Source organism: Netta rufina, assembly GCF_964035555.1.
Source record: "Netta rufina genome assembly, chromosome: Z".
Taxonomy (NCBI): domain Eukaryota; kingdom Metazoa; phylum Chordata; class Aves; order Anseriformes; family Anatidae; genus Netta; species Netta rufina.
The window spans coordinates 77,788,406-77,802,716 of NC_140126.1; the positions used below are offsets into that span (position 1 = coordinate 77,788,406).

Genomic DNA, 14,311 nt, shown 5'->3' on the forward strand with positions numbered 1-14,311 from the left:
TCATGGTTATTTTCAGCTGTAAAGTTGTTGAAAACAAATCTTTTTTTTTTTTTTTTTCTACATCTGTATACAATACAAGAGTAGCAGAGTAAGCAAGCTGAGAAGCCAACTCTTAAGTCCTTTAAATATCTCAGAACACAAAAATTTACTGCAGCATTTATTGGTTTGCAAAATAAAGGGTAAGCTTAATTCATATTTTAGTAAGCATTCATTTTCTACTTCAAATAGGTTTTTACTTTCAGTGGAACTCTTATAGGCAGGGGGCAAACAGTCATTCAAACGTTCTGTGGGAGAAAACTCACTGGCAGTAGTGACTTTTCTGGTAAAAGTGGGTCTCATGGTCAGAAGTCCTAGCATCAATGTTTGAAATCAGTGTCCTAATGGTGGAGGGAGGTGGCCTACAGCTAGGCACGATGGTCCTATGAGGAACATCACCTGTTGTAATGTGGTGTTCATCTTGACCCTCTCCAGTGGGGAGTCAGTTTAAAATGGAATTATCATAGTGTGTTCATAAGCTACCATGTATGATAGAAATCTGACTGTATTTTTTGAATGCATGGATTCTTTATCAGATATAAGAGGTAAATCCTGAATGCTATGCATAGGATGACCCTTCAATAGCAGACAGTCTTTAAGAGTATTCTTCAGGTCACAGGCCAAAATCATTCATTTCTTTTGCCATTAAGTTATGTGCATGTATTAATACTAATGACAAAATTAACACAACTTTTATGTTGAGGGTACCTATCAGAGGATAGTTTCTCTAAGTGAAATCTTAGCAAGAAAGTAAACTCTTCATTATCAGTCTTCTTGTACTTTTATTTCAATTCTGGTTTGCCAGCTGCCTTTAATTTTGTTATGTGTTTTCTGAGCCCAGAAAGACCAAGAAAGGACACTGAAAAAAATATTTAGCGTTTCTCCAACTTTAACAGCAGATTATCTCAAAAGTACTTGGAAGTTAACTACACCTGTGAGATGAAGATGGAACTGCAAATTGTTAGAGATGAATCTTTTTGCTTATATGGATTATTTTTACATTTCAATAAGATTTCATAGGTAAATTGTTCTTTCATATTCTGTGCTAGAATCATTCTTTTTTTTTCCCTGGTGATATTATACAGAGTTTTTTTTGTACTTTTCTGGGACAAACAATAAAATAAGAAATAGATTATGACTCAGCTGGCTGCTACAGGCTCAAAATTCTAAAGTTAGTTTTGCATTAGATAAGAATGATAAATCATTTTTATTTTTAACTTGTCACCTGGAGATCTTAAAGCTCTTTAAAGATGAGATATAACGATCCACATGTTGCATATAAGCAGTTAGAAATACAGAACATTAAGTCACTTTTTCAAGACCAATGAATAAAACTGAAAATAGTGAAGAAAAATGATTAGAAAAGTAATATGTATTGAATTGAAATTTAAAGATTTTATTTCCTCCCTAAAGTTATGATACCATTTTAGTAGAAAAATAGAAATTCTAGGCATAAATTAATAGATAAGAGTAAAATTTACATTTTCTTGGACCATAAAGTCATGAACAAAAATGAGCACACAGCTGAACCATAACTTTCCCGGGTACCTGAAACATGCTTGGTCACAGATGTGCTTCCATCACTGGCGACTGACAGAAGATACATTTATATGCCTCACAAAGACTTCTTGTACAAAACCGAGACAAAAGTTGTGTGAATGTTTGTGTTGCATGCAGTCCTAAATTTTCAATGTCTTGAGAGCTTTCCCTTTTTTTTTTTTTTTTTTTTTTCTGTTAAAAGATAATATGTTGCCAATAATGTAAGTAGATAAGGTATAACAAAATGCTATTTTAACTTTATGTAAATGTTTTATAGACATTTAAAATAGGCTTTATGGGAATATGAACTTTGTATCCAACCAAGAGAAATATTTTGGTATTATGTGTTACAGTCAGTGGTAATCACATGTTTTATACTGAGAAGCCAAGCAGTGTGAAAGTATTTATTATGAATTCATATATACACTGCATATTACTCTTCAGACATTAAAACAGTTTTTCATCTTATAGAGTATCCCCATAACACCACCTGTATCAGGTGGAAATATGCTAACTTTGCAGACATAGAACATCTGATAAAATTAAATTCTTAGAAAAAGTGTAATTATAAATTCTTATTTTTATTCAGTATGTTGATTTTCTGTAGAAATGTATTTATCTTAAAGCTGTTTTTAAAGCTGATAGTTTAACATTCTAAAACACAGCTGAGAGTAGGTCATGATGCTTGGTTAGTTGCTGTTGGCAAATTTTTTAGTATTTTGATACATGTAGGAACATATAGATTTTGGATAGTCAGGAATTAAGGCACCACTGAGTTTGGTATTTGTGAATAACTTTGCATAACATGTTAGGATGTTAGCTAGGGTATAAAGTAAAAATTATGAAGAAGCTGAAAAATATTATTCAGACTAGTGGCTTTGAAAAGAGTAAAATGTGGGAGGAGGAAAATTTATGTGCTAGAGCTGGAAATGTACTCTTTCAGATGTTTCACGTAGAGTTATCTTACTAGTAACATCCACTTGCAATGCACAGTTATCTTGCTAGCAACATCCACTTCTCTTTAAAACAGACTTGCCAAGTTCTGATAAACAGTTTAATGTATTGTTGACAGATTCAGTTTTCAGTTCTCATAACTGCCCACAAGAACATTTTTGCTCTGAGGAGAATTAGGATTTGCCTCTGAATAGAGTCCGGAGAACCAGTGACGGCCGCAACCTGATGGGGTTCAAACCTACACTTCTTACATAACCCGCAGGGCAGCAGAGAGCCCCCAGTGCTTGGGTGGGGAGACCCAAACATCCCAGTGCCAAGCCACGGGGCTTGCACAGGTCCCAGCATCTCACAACTCTGAGAGCATCAGGCACCTTGGGCTCAAAGGAAGGAGCAGGTGGTGACTTTGGGTACTTAGGCAGGAGCTGAGCAGGTTTTAGAGGGTTTGGGATGACATTTTAGGACTGACATTTAATTAGAAATTTAACTTCAGAGTCTCTCAATAGAGCTAAGTCTAAAAATCCACTTTTAGAAGAAAATTTGTTGAGTAAGAGCTTGCACAGTATCATTCTTGCTGTATTGATACATGTATAGGCTTCGTCCAACCTAGCATGGAGCTCTACAGAGACTAACGTGGAAAGTTTCTGCACTAACAGTTAACCTTATTATAGTCCTTATTATAGTTAAGAATCTATAGTTGTTGTGTTTTTGTTTTTTTTTTTTTTTAAATAAAAATTAATAATTAGAAGGAAGAGAAGTTATTTTATTAAGCATGTACTGGAACTCACCATTTCCTATGTGTTTTTATTTTTTTTCTTTTAACATACTGTGATTAAATGTGCATGTTATTAGATTTAATATTTTTGTTGTTGTTGTTACAAAATAAAAAGATTTTCTCTAGTCGGTCTCGTGGTTATTTTCCCATTTGTATTAGAATATTTGAGCATTGCAATGGAAACATTTCTGTAGCTTATTAACTTATCATTTATGTGCAATGTGGTAAGTGAGGGAACAGATAAGGAATTATTTGTACTGCAATATTTCTCCAGACCCTAAATTAAGATGCACTGCATTTGATGGCATTTTAACATTTTTTGCTTTCTTCACATGGTTGCAAGATGAAAAATTCTGAAAATTTTAGTGAACGGTGCTGTGTCAAGCAAAGGGGATTTAGCTGCTTATTCATATCTGAAATTAGAATCACATTGTCATCTGGGTTGTTAGCTGTCCTTTAACAAGCCCAGGCAAAGTCTTCATTGAATCATATAAAGGGTAGAAGAAATGTGTAAGGTACTTCAAATAGCTTTTCTTGTTTGTGATGCAGCAAAGAACAGCTAATCTGTGTCTTGTCAGCTCCCAACAATGATTCAGAGATAATGAGGCAAGAAGAAGCTGACTAATTACAAGAGACAACTAGCAGCAATACGTCATGCTTTTCCAGCCAGTGAGCCAGGCTGATGTTGTCGGTGCAGCACATATTTGCTTACCATGAAGTACAGCAAGGCACTGCACAACAAGGAAAGCAATCACTGGAGCCCTGCACCACAGGCAAAATAGCACCATGTCACGTGTAATCTCCTCGGACAGGTTGCTGGTGGGATGTTTTGCTCGGGTGGGCACTGTTTGCTGACCAGCACTCATGGGAGGCATTTGGGTGGTCACTGGGTGCCTCCGTCCTCCAGTGGTGGTCTGCCCCAGCTGCTCCAGCAAGGATTGCGTTTGGTTTTCTGACCCTTAGCATGCCCTAGTAGTTGATTTTTTAGGAATTACTGTAAAACGGAAATAGATGGGCCCAGAAAATGGGAGAGACTATACAGTTCCAACAGCTCTGCAGGTTTGAATACACCCATTCTGTAGGTTTAACACGAAACTCTCCACACCCTGCAGTTCATATCATGACAGTCTCATTTCCTGGATTATATTGTCTGCATACTTTTATCATTTGAAGTGCTGTTTCAGCTTTGTATTTAAACTTCACAAAATTTCAAGAATTTCTTTAAAAATCATAGTTCAGCTTTCCCTCTCTACCTTATTTGCTATGTTAAGAGTTTTACCTATATAGTACAGCAAAAGGTTGTAAAATAAGAATATGTCTCAATACACTCTAATCCATGCATGAAATCCCTATCAGATAATGCATCCTAAGGTCTGGCAAACTACTTAGATGTATCTTTGACCTTTCTGGAAAGAGGATGAAAAAAGTGCAGATTCATGTTTAGTTTTATCTGCTCATTCACCACTGTTTTGTTCTTTCCTGTCTATTAGGAATTCCAATCAATATCTTGGTTTCCCCATTTGCAATAAATACTCTAGAAACTGACTGAATATCCAGGAAAGACAGATGGATATTTTGACAGTTACAGCTTAACACAATCTGTGTGCTTTTGTCATGCACCTGAGTAAACCTCACATTCCAGCTCCTCTGAGAAACTTTAGCTGATAAAGTGAATCATATCAGTGTAAATTTGTTACTTACATGTAAAAATGGTGAAAACCAGAACTGTGTCCAAGTTGAACCCTGTGGTTCTTGGTGAATGGTGTCTTAGCCAGAAAGTGTTAATATCCTCCTGATTATTCAGATGAATTGTCCTATTTCCTCTCTTCATTGATTCCTTTTGAACATGCTTTTCATGAAAAGGAGAGCTGGGCATTAGGCGGCGTGTTGCTGTGCACCACCACTGGGGAGCAAAAGCCGCAGAGGTGTTGTGCACCAGCACAGTTATTTATTCTGCATTGGAAATACATTTCACAAACAAAAATATCATATTAGGACTTTGAGGGGGGTAAAATTGCTCAAATTCTATATTTAGCTATTTCTGGTTTCCTCTCACAGTTCAGCTTGCAATAATGATGTGGTTACAGAGCTGCGTAAATAAGCTCTGTTATTTCTTTGTTTAAAAACAAACAAACAAACAAACAAAAAAACTACAGAAAGTGCCGTTGTAGACCAAATGCTCTTTGCTGATGCCTATCAGTACCAAAGCACTCAATTTACAGCATGTAATTTCACTTCTGCAAATGTGCCCCAGAATAACTCTCCTCAGAAGTCTTAACCAAGAAGGGAAGCAATCTGACTTTCTCAAGCACTAAAAATAGGAAATCATAGCTGTAACTTTAACACCTTTTCAGCAGCTGCCCTCAGCAGCATCATTTGCAATTGACCATCGCCTACAATTCTGTAAAATGCACCCTCCAGCAGTGGCTCTGACGTACCTGTGGACGTGTGTGAACACAGAGAAAAAATTATTACAGCTGCTTCCATTACGTTGTCTCTGACACAGAAGATGGTAGTAGATCTAAACTCTGTTATTAGGTTTTAAACTTTTCATCCCATGGAAATTCTAGCTGCATAAAAGGACTGGGAACAGTGAATATGAGCACAGTTCTAAAAAACATAACTGTCATGTAATCTAAGAAATGTCTGTGTTGAACTTCTCATGTTCACAGACTGTTTGTTGCTTAGTAGAATGTTAAAGTTTGCTGAACAAATCTGCACAAATTTGCATAAGTCATCTTAAGTTGTCCAAGCTTAGCTCTGAATCAGAGGGCTGGAGCACCTCTCCTACAAAGACAGGCTGAGGGAACTGGGGCTGTTCAGCCTGGAGAAGAGAAGGCTCTGGGGAGACCTTACAGTGGACTTCCAGTGCCTAACGGGGCCTACAGGAAAGCTGGGGAGGGACTCTGTGTCAGGGGGTGCAGGGGATCAGAAGGGGTGGCTTTAAAATAAAAGCAGGTAGATTAGGTGATCTAGAAAGAACTTCTCTACTCTGAGGGGGTGAGGCCCAGGCCCAGGCTGCCCAGAGGATCTGTGGCTGCCCCATCCCTGGCAGTGCCCAAGGCCAGGCTGGATGGGGCTGGGCTGGAGGGGGGTGTCCCTGCCCATGGCAGGGGTGGGCACTGGGTGGGCTTTAAGGTCCCTTCCAACCCAAACCATTCTGGGATTCTATGATTTCTTAAAACCGATCTTCCCTGTACAATAATTCTAATGCCAAATAATCTTTCCCTTTGAAACCCAGAGGTTTCTCTGCATTTTTTTTTTTATGTAACTTCCATGAAGGCCTGTTGCTAAGCAGGAAACAGAATCAATAGAGAAGGCAAGCCATACCAGCTCACTTTGAATTGCTGTACGCTTTTCTCTTTTCATTCAATGTTTATCTTCAGTTAATTTCTGATATGACTTTGTGGTTGGTATTTTGTATTTCAACATATTTCTAGACTATAGGTCACCTCAACAGGAGAGAAAACTTGTGAGGAATCAGGCTGGTTTGTTTAAATAGGGCAAATTTCTCTCTGGCCTTTCTCGTTTCCACTTAAAAACATTTAACTCAGGCTGCTTGGATTAGGTCTGTGAAGAATAAATCTAACTCTAACCATCCTTAAACTGAAATCAAAATGCCCTTGTGTTGGTTTGGCCAGCTTAGCCAGAGCAGCACCAGACTGCAGATAAGCGAGGCTTGTGCCTGCCCTCTGCTCGTCCTCAGGGCAGCCTTAGGATGTTTGTGCTATCTGACTGTACTGCCAAGTGACATGAAGCCACAGTCTGCTTTCATTATTCCACTAATTCCACTCCGTTATTCCAGGACCCTATCATTCTGTGAAATAGGAGATTGCTCTTCTGCCAAGAAGTTATGGATTTAAACTTGCCCAGAATTGAGTTTTTGTCTTTTCCATTGCTTTCCTAGCATGGAGAAAAGTCCACAATATCTTCACTTTCTTTTCTGATGAGTTTATTGAAGGTCAGCAACCAGAGGTGGCTCACCTAGGAAATTTTACAGCGAGGACAGGTTGCGTGGCTTCTCGCTGATCTGGTGGCTGTGCAGACAAGCTTGTGCTGTCTCATGAGAGCTCAACACAGGGAGAGAGGCTGTGCTCAGGACAAAGCTTTGTCAAGGATGTGACCACTGGGGCCATGCTGACATGATGGCCCCAGAATTGTTCTAGATTCTTCTCATCCATTAGGCCTTTGTCTGCTCGGCAGGCAAAGCAGAGTCTAAAAGATGAAAGAAATAAAAGTGGAAAGAATGGAGAAGGTTTTATTTATTTATTTACTTATTTACTTAATTATTTACTTATCTATTTTGCCTCTTCAGCAACTAAAAGCAATCTTTAAACTTCCAATTCTGGAAACTTATTTTTATTTATTTATTTATTTATTTATTGATTTGGTAGTAGCTTCACTGCCCATTTCCCATAAGTCTGGTTTCCCTGCACAACGCTATTTACTTGAAGTCTCAATTTGACCAGTGGTGTCACGGTCGAGTATTCTTCAATTAGCAGCCTCCTCAATTGAGGATTTGTCCGACAGCCCCAGGCATTTTCTGTCCAAAGCAGCTCTTAGATTACAGCCAGAAATGAAGAATCCACAACCCTTTTTGCCAGCAGCTGTGTTTTAACAAAACATTTACAGAAAAAAAGGCTGCTTCAACCTTCATGACCCTGCCATGAGACATCAGCTGAAGGATGATAGGTCGTAAGGCAAGGGCCAGTGTTTACAGGCTGCAAGTGCTTGCTTTCGGGGCTGCATTACAGCATGCCAGCGTTACTGTGTGCAGCTCCAGCTTGATCCATTTTAATGACATGTTTTACAAGGCATGGAAAATGCTGAGGATTTTCAGAAGGTCCTCTGGGAGAGACAGATAGAAAAAAATTGTAGAGAGAAAAGAGGCACTTAGAATGAGTGTGTGAACTGATCTATGTAAGAAAAGAAACACAATGGTGAGCAGAGCCACTTAGTGCAAGTGTATTTTATTAGGCTGAATTGCTTCACATTCTGGACTTCTTTCTGCAACTACAGAAAGAATGAAGAGATGTGACATGCTGAAGCACATATAAATGAAATGAAAAGAAGTTGCATTCCCCTAAAAAGATGGATTTGATCCCACAGAGAGCAGCTGGAAGGAATCTGTTCCAAGAAGTGTGCATGTTAAGACGGGAAGGTCACAGTTCATGGTCATCTTTGTCCTGGAAGCAGAAATAATGGACATAAATGGTAGAGATCACTCCTGTGAGACATTACTTTATAAACAGATACCCTTATGGAACAGACTTTGGAGACCTTTTAAGTACACATTTAAGTGAGTGTATACATACCTATAAATTTAAGTCATATACAGAGATATAAGTCCACGTCTGTACATGCACACACTTCTTTGTGTACAATACACAGGTAATATGTATTTCATATACATATACCTAACTCCAGTCTTCTTTGCTAAAAACTATCACAGCAAACCAGCAGGTTTCATTCAGTGAGGGAAATCAGCACTTCCAACTTCATAAAGCAAGGAATTCAGCCACACAGAAACACAGAATCATAAAGGTTGGAAAAGACCTCCAAGACCATCTGGTCCAACCATACACCTACAACTGATATCACCCACTAACCTTTGTCTTTATCACCACGTCCAACGTTTCCCTAACACCCGCAGGGATGGTGACTCCACCACCTCCTTGGCAAACCCATCCCAATGCCTGACTGCTCTTTCTGAGAAGACATGCCCGCTTTTAAGCTTAATTCAGGGTGCTGTAATGATCACACGCTATTTATTGTGCAGAAATCACAGTATTGGAATTGTATGCACCCACACCCACAAACACACCCTTGTCTGTTTTTACAGTTAGTTGCATCTTAACTTGTGGATAAGCAGATCCTAGGTTAAAAAAAAATCTCCCTCTGGGTGCATGCTACAACAGGTTGTTAAGGGATGCTTAACGAGCAGCAGCAACAGGCAGGGTTTTGTGCCTGTCTCACCGGCACCCTATAGAGCAGGAGATGGGTGTGCTCTTGTTGCACAGTGCCTAGCTCTGTAGTGTCCCACACTGCTCGCTGAAGCTGGACCTGGTCTCCTGCAGACCTGGCTACCTCTGCACCTCCATCCCTTTTTCTGTAGAAAGTCAAGTGCCCGGGGCTTATTAAAGAACACAACTGTTGCCTGGCTGACTTTTTCTTCCACATTACACTTGAGAGGGGTCAGGGTTCCTAGCCACACCTCTGCCTCTTGCATGAGCTCCTTTGTGCAGCTGAGGACCAGGGACAGCCCACTGCAGCATCTCCTCCAGTCCTTCACCAGCTGCTGCCGTTCAGTGTCCTCTCTGCCTTTCTGTGCACCCCACAGGCACAGATGTTAGGCCCTACTCTCCTGTCCGCTACCCTTCTGAGCACAGAAGTGGCCTGCCCAAAGCCCGGTGCTCCAGGCAGCAGGTAGGTGCAGCAGGAGAGCAGCCTGGCCGAACAAGGAGCTCACAGGGCCCTAGCATGAAGCACAGGGAGCTGGAAGCAGGGATGGGTTAGAAAAGAGGAATTTGGAAACATTGCCCAGGCATGTAGGAACGACGCTAGGAAAGCCAGTGCTCACTTCAAGATGTGACTTGCAAGGGACGTCAATGGGCAACAAAGACAGCTTCTAATGCTGTATTAGTAGGACATGGGTGAGCAAGGCTATGCAGGATTGTTGATGGGGCCAAAAGAAACCCAAATGGCTTCCTTCTCTCCCTAGGAAAATCATTTTTGTTTAGATCCTAGGCAAAGGCTAGCAACAGGAATGCAAGATGTCAAACATTTAATAAAGCATATCCTGCAGCTGGGAATACCAGAAATGAACGGGCACTTCACTCTCATGTAATGGCACACAGTACTGCTCCATCAAGTCATGCTTTAGTATTAAAAAGGGAAAAGGAAAGGTTAAGGTTAAGGTTAAGGTTAAGGTTAAGGTTAAGGTTAAGGTTAAGGTTAAGGTTAAGGTTAAGGTTAAGGTTAAGGGAAGGGGAAAGGGAAAGAGAAAGGGAAAGGGAAAGGGAAAGGGAAAGGGAAAGGGAAAGGGAAAGGGAAAGGGAAAGGGAAAGGGAAAGGGAAAGGGAAAGGGAAAGGGAAAGGGAAAGGGAAAGGGAAAGGGAAAGGGAAAGGGAAAGGGAAAGGGAAAGGGAAAGGGAAAGGGAAAACAAATTCGCTTCAATAATTTCCTAATTTCCAAAAAAAAAAAAAAAAAAGATGATCGAAGAGAAACTCAGTTCAGGATTTTAGGCAAGGGACTGTCCTGCAACATCTTTAGTCCTGTAGCCAGATCTGACCTGCTGATCAGTAAGCCTTTCACAAGAGAAGCCAAAGGGCACAGGCGTGGGGCTGTGTACTGATATTAGCTGTACCTTGTCCTCTGCAAGGCTGCAATATGCATGTTACCCAGGTAGGCAGTCCAGTATTGATCTTGTCATGGATGCCTGTGCTGGATTGCTCACAGCTATACTCAAATTCCGTCTGTGGCACCGGAAAGCATTGCTGCTGTCCAAAGAGCCCTCCCCGCTACCTACCCTTCAGCTACTGCAGGGCACCAATCTTCTGTAGCATCCCGGGGAGCTGCTGATACAAATTCTGCAGATCAGAAAACCCTCCAATGCAGGTTGTCCCAATAAACACACGAGGAACCTGGACAGAAACAGCGATACAGATCAATCAGTAAAGAGGGCAACCACTGGGTCACTAAAAGAGCAGAGCAGGGAGAGGACTTGTCAGGAAAGCAGACGTAGTGATACAGAGACCATGATTTACAAAATCTCCCTTTTCTTCCCCCACCCCTGCTGGTCCCTTCTCAGCAAGCCTTGTATCTCCTCTCTCCATTCCATGCAGGCTGAGCCACTCTCCTTACGGCCAGGAACAATTACAGAACTTTCTGCCAGGTTCCTTCCAGCCCAAATCACTCCCTGACTCAGATTATAACCTGCAGCATCAGACAAGACAGGCTTTATTCTGTTACCTTGGCCTGAGCCTCTGTCCTCACTCGGCAAAGCACGTGAGCAAACCCTCTCTCTCCATCCCTCCTGTGCTATGAATTTGCTTTCTGCTTCCAGCAGCCGACTTCTCTCACCGTCAAACCTCACACCATGCCTTATCAGCCAGGATATTTCCTTACATTTCCTGTGTGTGGCTTCTTTTGCTACTCACGCTGTCAGTTCCTCTCCTGCTGTGAAATCATCTGCTGCTTTTAATATGTGGCTTCACTGACCAAGATACCCATCCTCTTCCTCCTAGATTCCCTTGCTGCTGGGAAAACACTTCTGCTTTTACGGTGTTGTTGCATCATTTCCAGCATCACTCCACACCAGGGCTGTGTCTGAGCCCAGGTGTAAGGCCATGAGGTTTCCTGAGGTCTGCAGGGACCACCACCAGCACATTGCAGTGCCTCACGCAGCTCAAGAAAGGCAGAGGATACAGGGATGAAATATTATCTATGCTCCAAAAGGTCTAGTGGTTCAAGTGCTACTGCAGGCTGGGGCTAAGGGAAGAAACATTAAAGATATTTATTGGCAGTCAGTGCAGAAAAAGTGCACCAGGGTGCTCCATCAGCTTGAGGGTGGGCTGCAGGATTCTGGGGTGTCGTGTGCCCTTCCCAGGAAGCTGAGCAAGGTGCTTTGCATGTGCCTGTGTGACCTGTGAGGAGTAGCCTGGGCTGTTGCTGGCAGCAAGGTGCCAGGGAGGAGAAGAAGGTGTGTTGGTTACACAAAGGCAGGGCTAACGCTGGGGCATGAACTGCCCAACCTGCACGGCAGTGTTTCTGAGGAAGTTACTTGTGAAATCCAAGCATGTATTGTTGCTCCCTCACACGAATCTAATTATTTAATTAAGCTTCCGAATAAGCGGCCACTACATTTTGCAAGCACAGTGCCTACTCTGCTGCTGGCTAAAATGAGTCAATTTGAAATGTTTTTTTCTGCTTGACATCAGAGGGGAAAACAAGACCAAATTCAGACAGACTTGTGGCTCTCCCTCCTCTGCAAGTGCTCTGTGCGGACTCAGGCAGCTTCAGAGCATGATCACTGGGGGAATTCGGGTCACAGTCCCCAAAACGTGTGGGTGCTCCCTGCACAAGCCCTTCTGCAGCCAGAGCAAGCACTGGGTTTTCCTGTGCAGCAATTTGGAGGAGGCATGAGGTGTTCCCGGGGGTCTGGCAGCCCCAGGCAGCAGAAAGGACCTGGTGAGGAGACCTCGCCTCACCCTCAGCAGCAGTGGTCCCGGCTGCCAGCTGGCACAGGAGACAAAATTCTGGAACAGGAGCTCCAGCACTTACAGTTCGTTGCCCTGTCCTCCGCTGGAAGTAGTCCTGCACATCCTCCATCCCGGTGATGTCCACCACCTCCAGGTGTCCTGGCAGAAAGTTAAATTTCTGCAACAATGCCACGGCATTCCTGCAGTAAGGGCAGGTTCCCTTTACAAAAAGGGTGACTTTGTCATGTCGGATTTTGCTGTTCACAAAGGCATCGACCATGTTGCTGGGCAGAAGCAGGAGCAGCGCCCCTCAGCAGCACACTCACAGCAAGTGGGACAGCAGCAGTCCGAGTCCCAGATATTTATGGGCTGCACCGTGCCTTCCTCCCAGAAAACTCCTCCCCAGGAGGATGTAATCTCTTACAGACCCAATCACATGCTTCAAAGCAGCAGCAATACTTCCACTTTCTATACATTTTGCCAGAAACCACAAGCCAGTGAAATAGCTAGTGGTGTAAAAGTAGGCAGACAAGTATTAGGTGCTGTTACAAGGTTTGCTGTAGTTTCTCATTAACAAATGTTCTTGCTGAAGGTGCATTTTCTCCATTGCCTTTCTCCTCTTTCAAGGGTTTTGTTGTGCCTTTCCTCTCACCTCATACACTGCAGGACGTGACACTCACCCTGAGGTGACAGCACAGACAACAGGGAAAATTCAGATAGTTTTGCTATGCAGACTTCCTATTCTACAAGCTAAAAAAAAATTAAAAAAAAAAAAAAAATCTTTTGTGTGCATGTATTCTACCTGCAAACTTTCCATAATGGGTGGGTCCCTGTCTGCAGTTCTCAAAATTCCCTGATGACTTGTCAGACTTGCTTCAGCTTTCAAAGTGCCTGTGTTTTACTCCAGCCATGAAGAGAGAATTGAAACTGTTTGAAGAACCAGCTTCGGAACTGAAAAAAAAAAATCCCAAATATTATTTTAGCAGACCAGTGCTCAAAAATCATTTTGGGGAAGCTACTAACCACCTCAGTGTGATTCAACACACATTGCATGAAACAAGGAGGTGAGATTTTAAACGCCTGGCTCACAGGGGGGTGGAGTTGCCCATGGGGGCACCACCACACCTGCAGGGAGGAACTTGTCATGAGCTTGGCTGTGCCTGGCACTGCAGGATCAGTCCCCCAGGTGGAGGGTGTCCTACACCACCTTCCCCCCCCCTGCACAAAGCCCAATGGGGCAGGTCACCTTGAGCAGGTTGCTCAGCCTTGTGTCCATCATGATGTCTCCAGAAATTAAAAAAAAAATAAATAATAAGTTTTCCTCCGTCCAATTAAATGGAGCCTCCTGCATTTCAATCTGTCTGCATTGCCTCTGGTCATGGCACTGCTGGGAAGAGCCTGGCCCTGCCTTCTTCATCCCCCACCTGGTGCTAAACACGTGGGTGAGACCTGCCTGAGCCTCTCTTTCCCAGGCTGGATGGCCTCCTTGCATGAGAGATGCTCTGGTCCCTTCCCACCTTCAGGGCCCTTCACCGGACTCTCCCTAGTACGCCCATCTCTCTCTTGTACTGAGGGTCCCAGAACTGACCTGCACACGTAAGAAATCCCCTGCAGTAACTTGGGCCACTCACCGAGTGTAAGCACCCTGTGCATATTTTAGCTATTTACAACATCATCAAGGCTTAAAAAACCAAGAGAATAAATTCAGATAAATTCAGAGAATAAATTAGATAAATTCAACTTGTAATTTTCATCAGGGTGAGGGGAAAAAGCAGCACCAGAACTCCAGAACTACTCCACTTTTTTTTT

At 42.4% G+C, this 14,311-nt stretch overlaps 1 protein-coding gene across 1 annotated transcript; it reads right to left on the minus strand.

The window, feature by feature from the left end:
* Positions 1–10,837: 10,837 nt before the first annotated feature.
* Positions 10,838–12,782, minus strand: GLRX (glutaredoxin; the record flags this gene model as incomplete). Its single annotated transcript, XM_084305601.1, has 2 exons — positions 10,838–10,945; positions 12,585–12,782. 2 exons carry the CDS (start codon positions 12,780–12,782, stop codon positions 10,838–10,840), a joined length of 306 nt encoding a protein of 101 aa, XP_084161727.1.
* Positions 12,783–14,311: the final 1,529 nt, after the last annotated feature.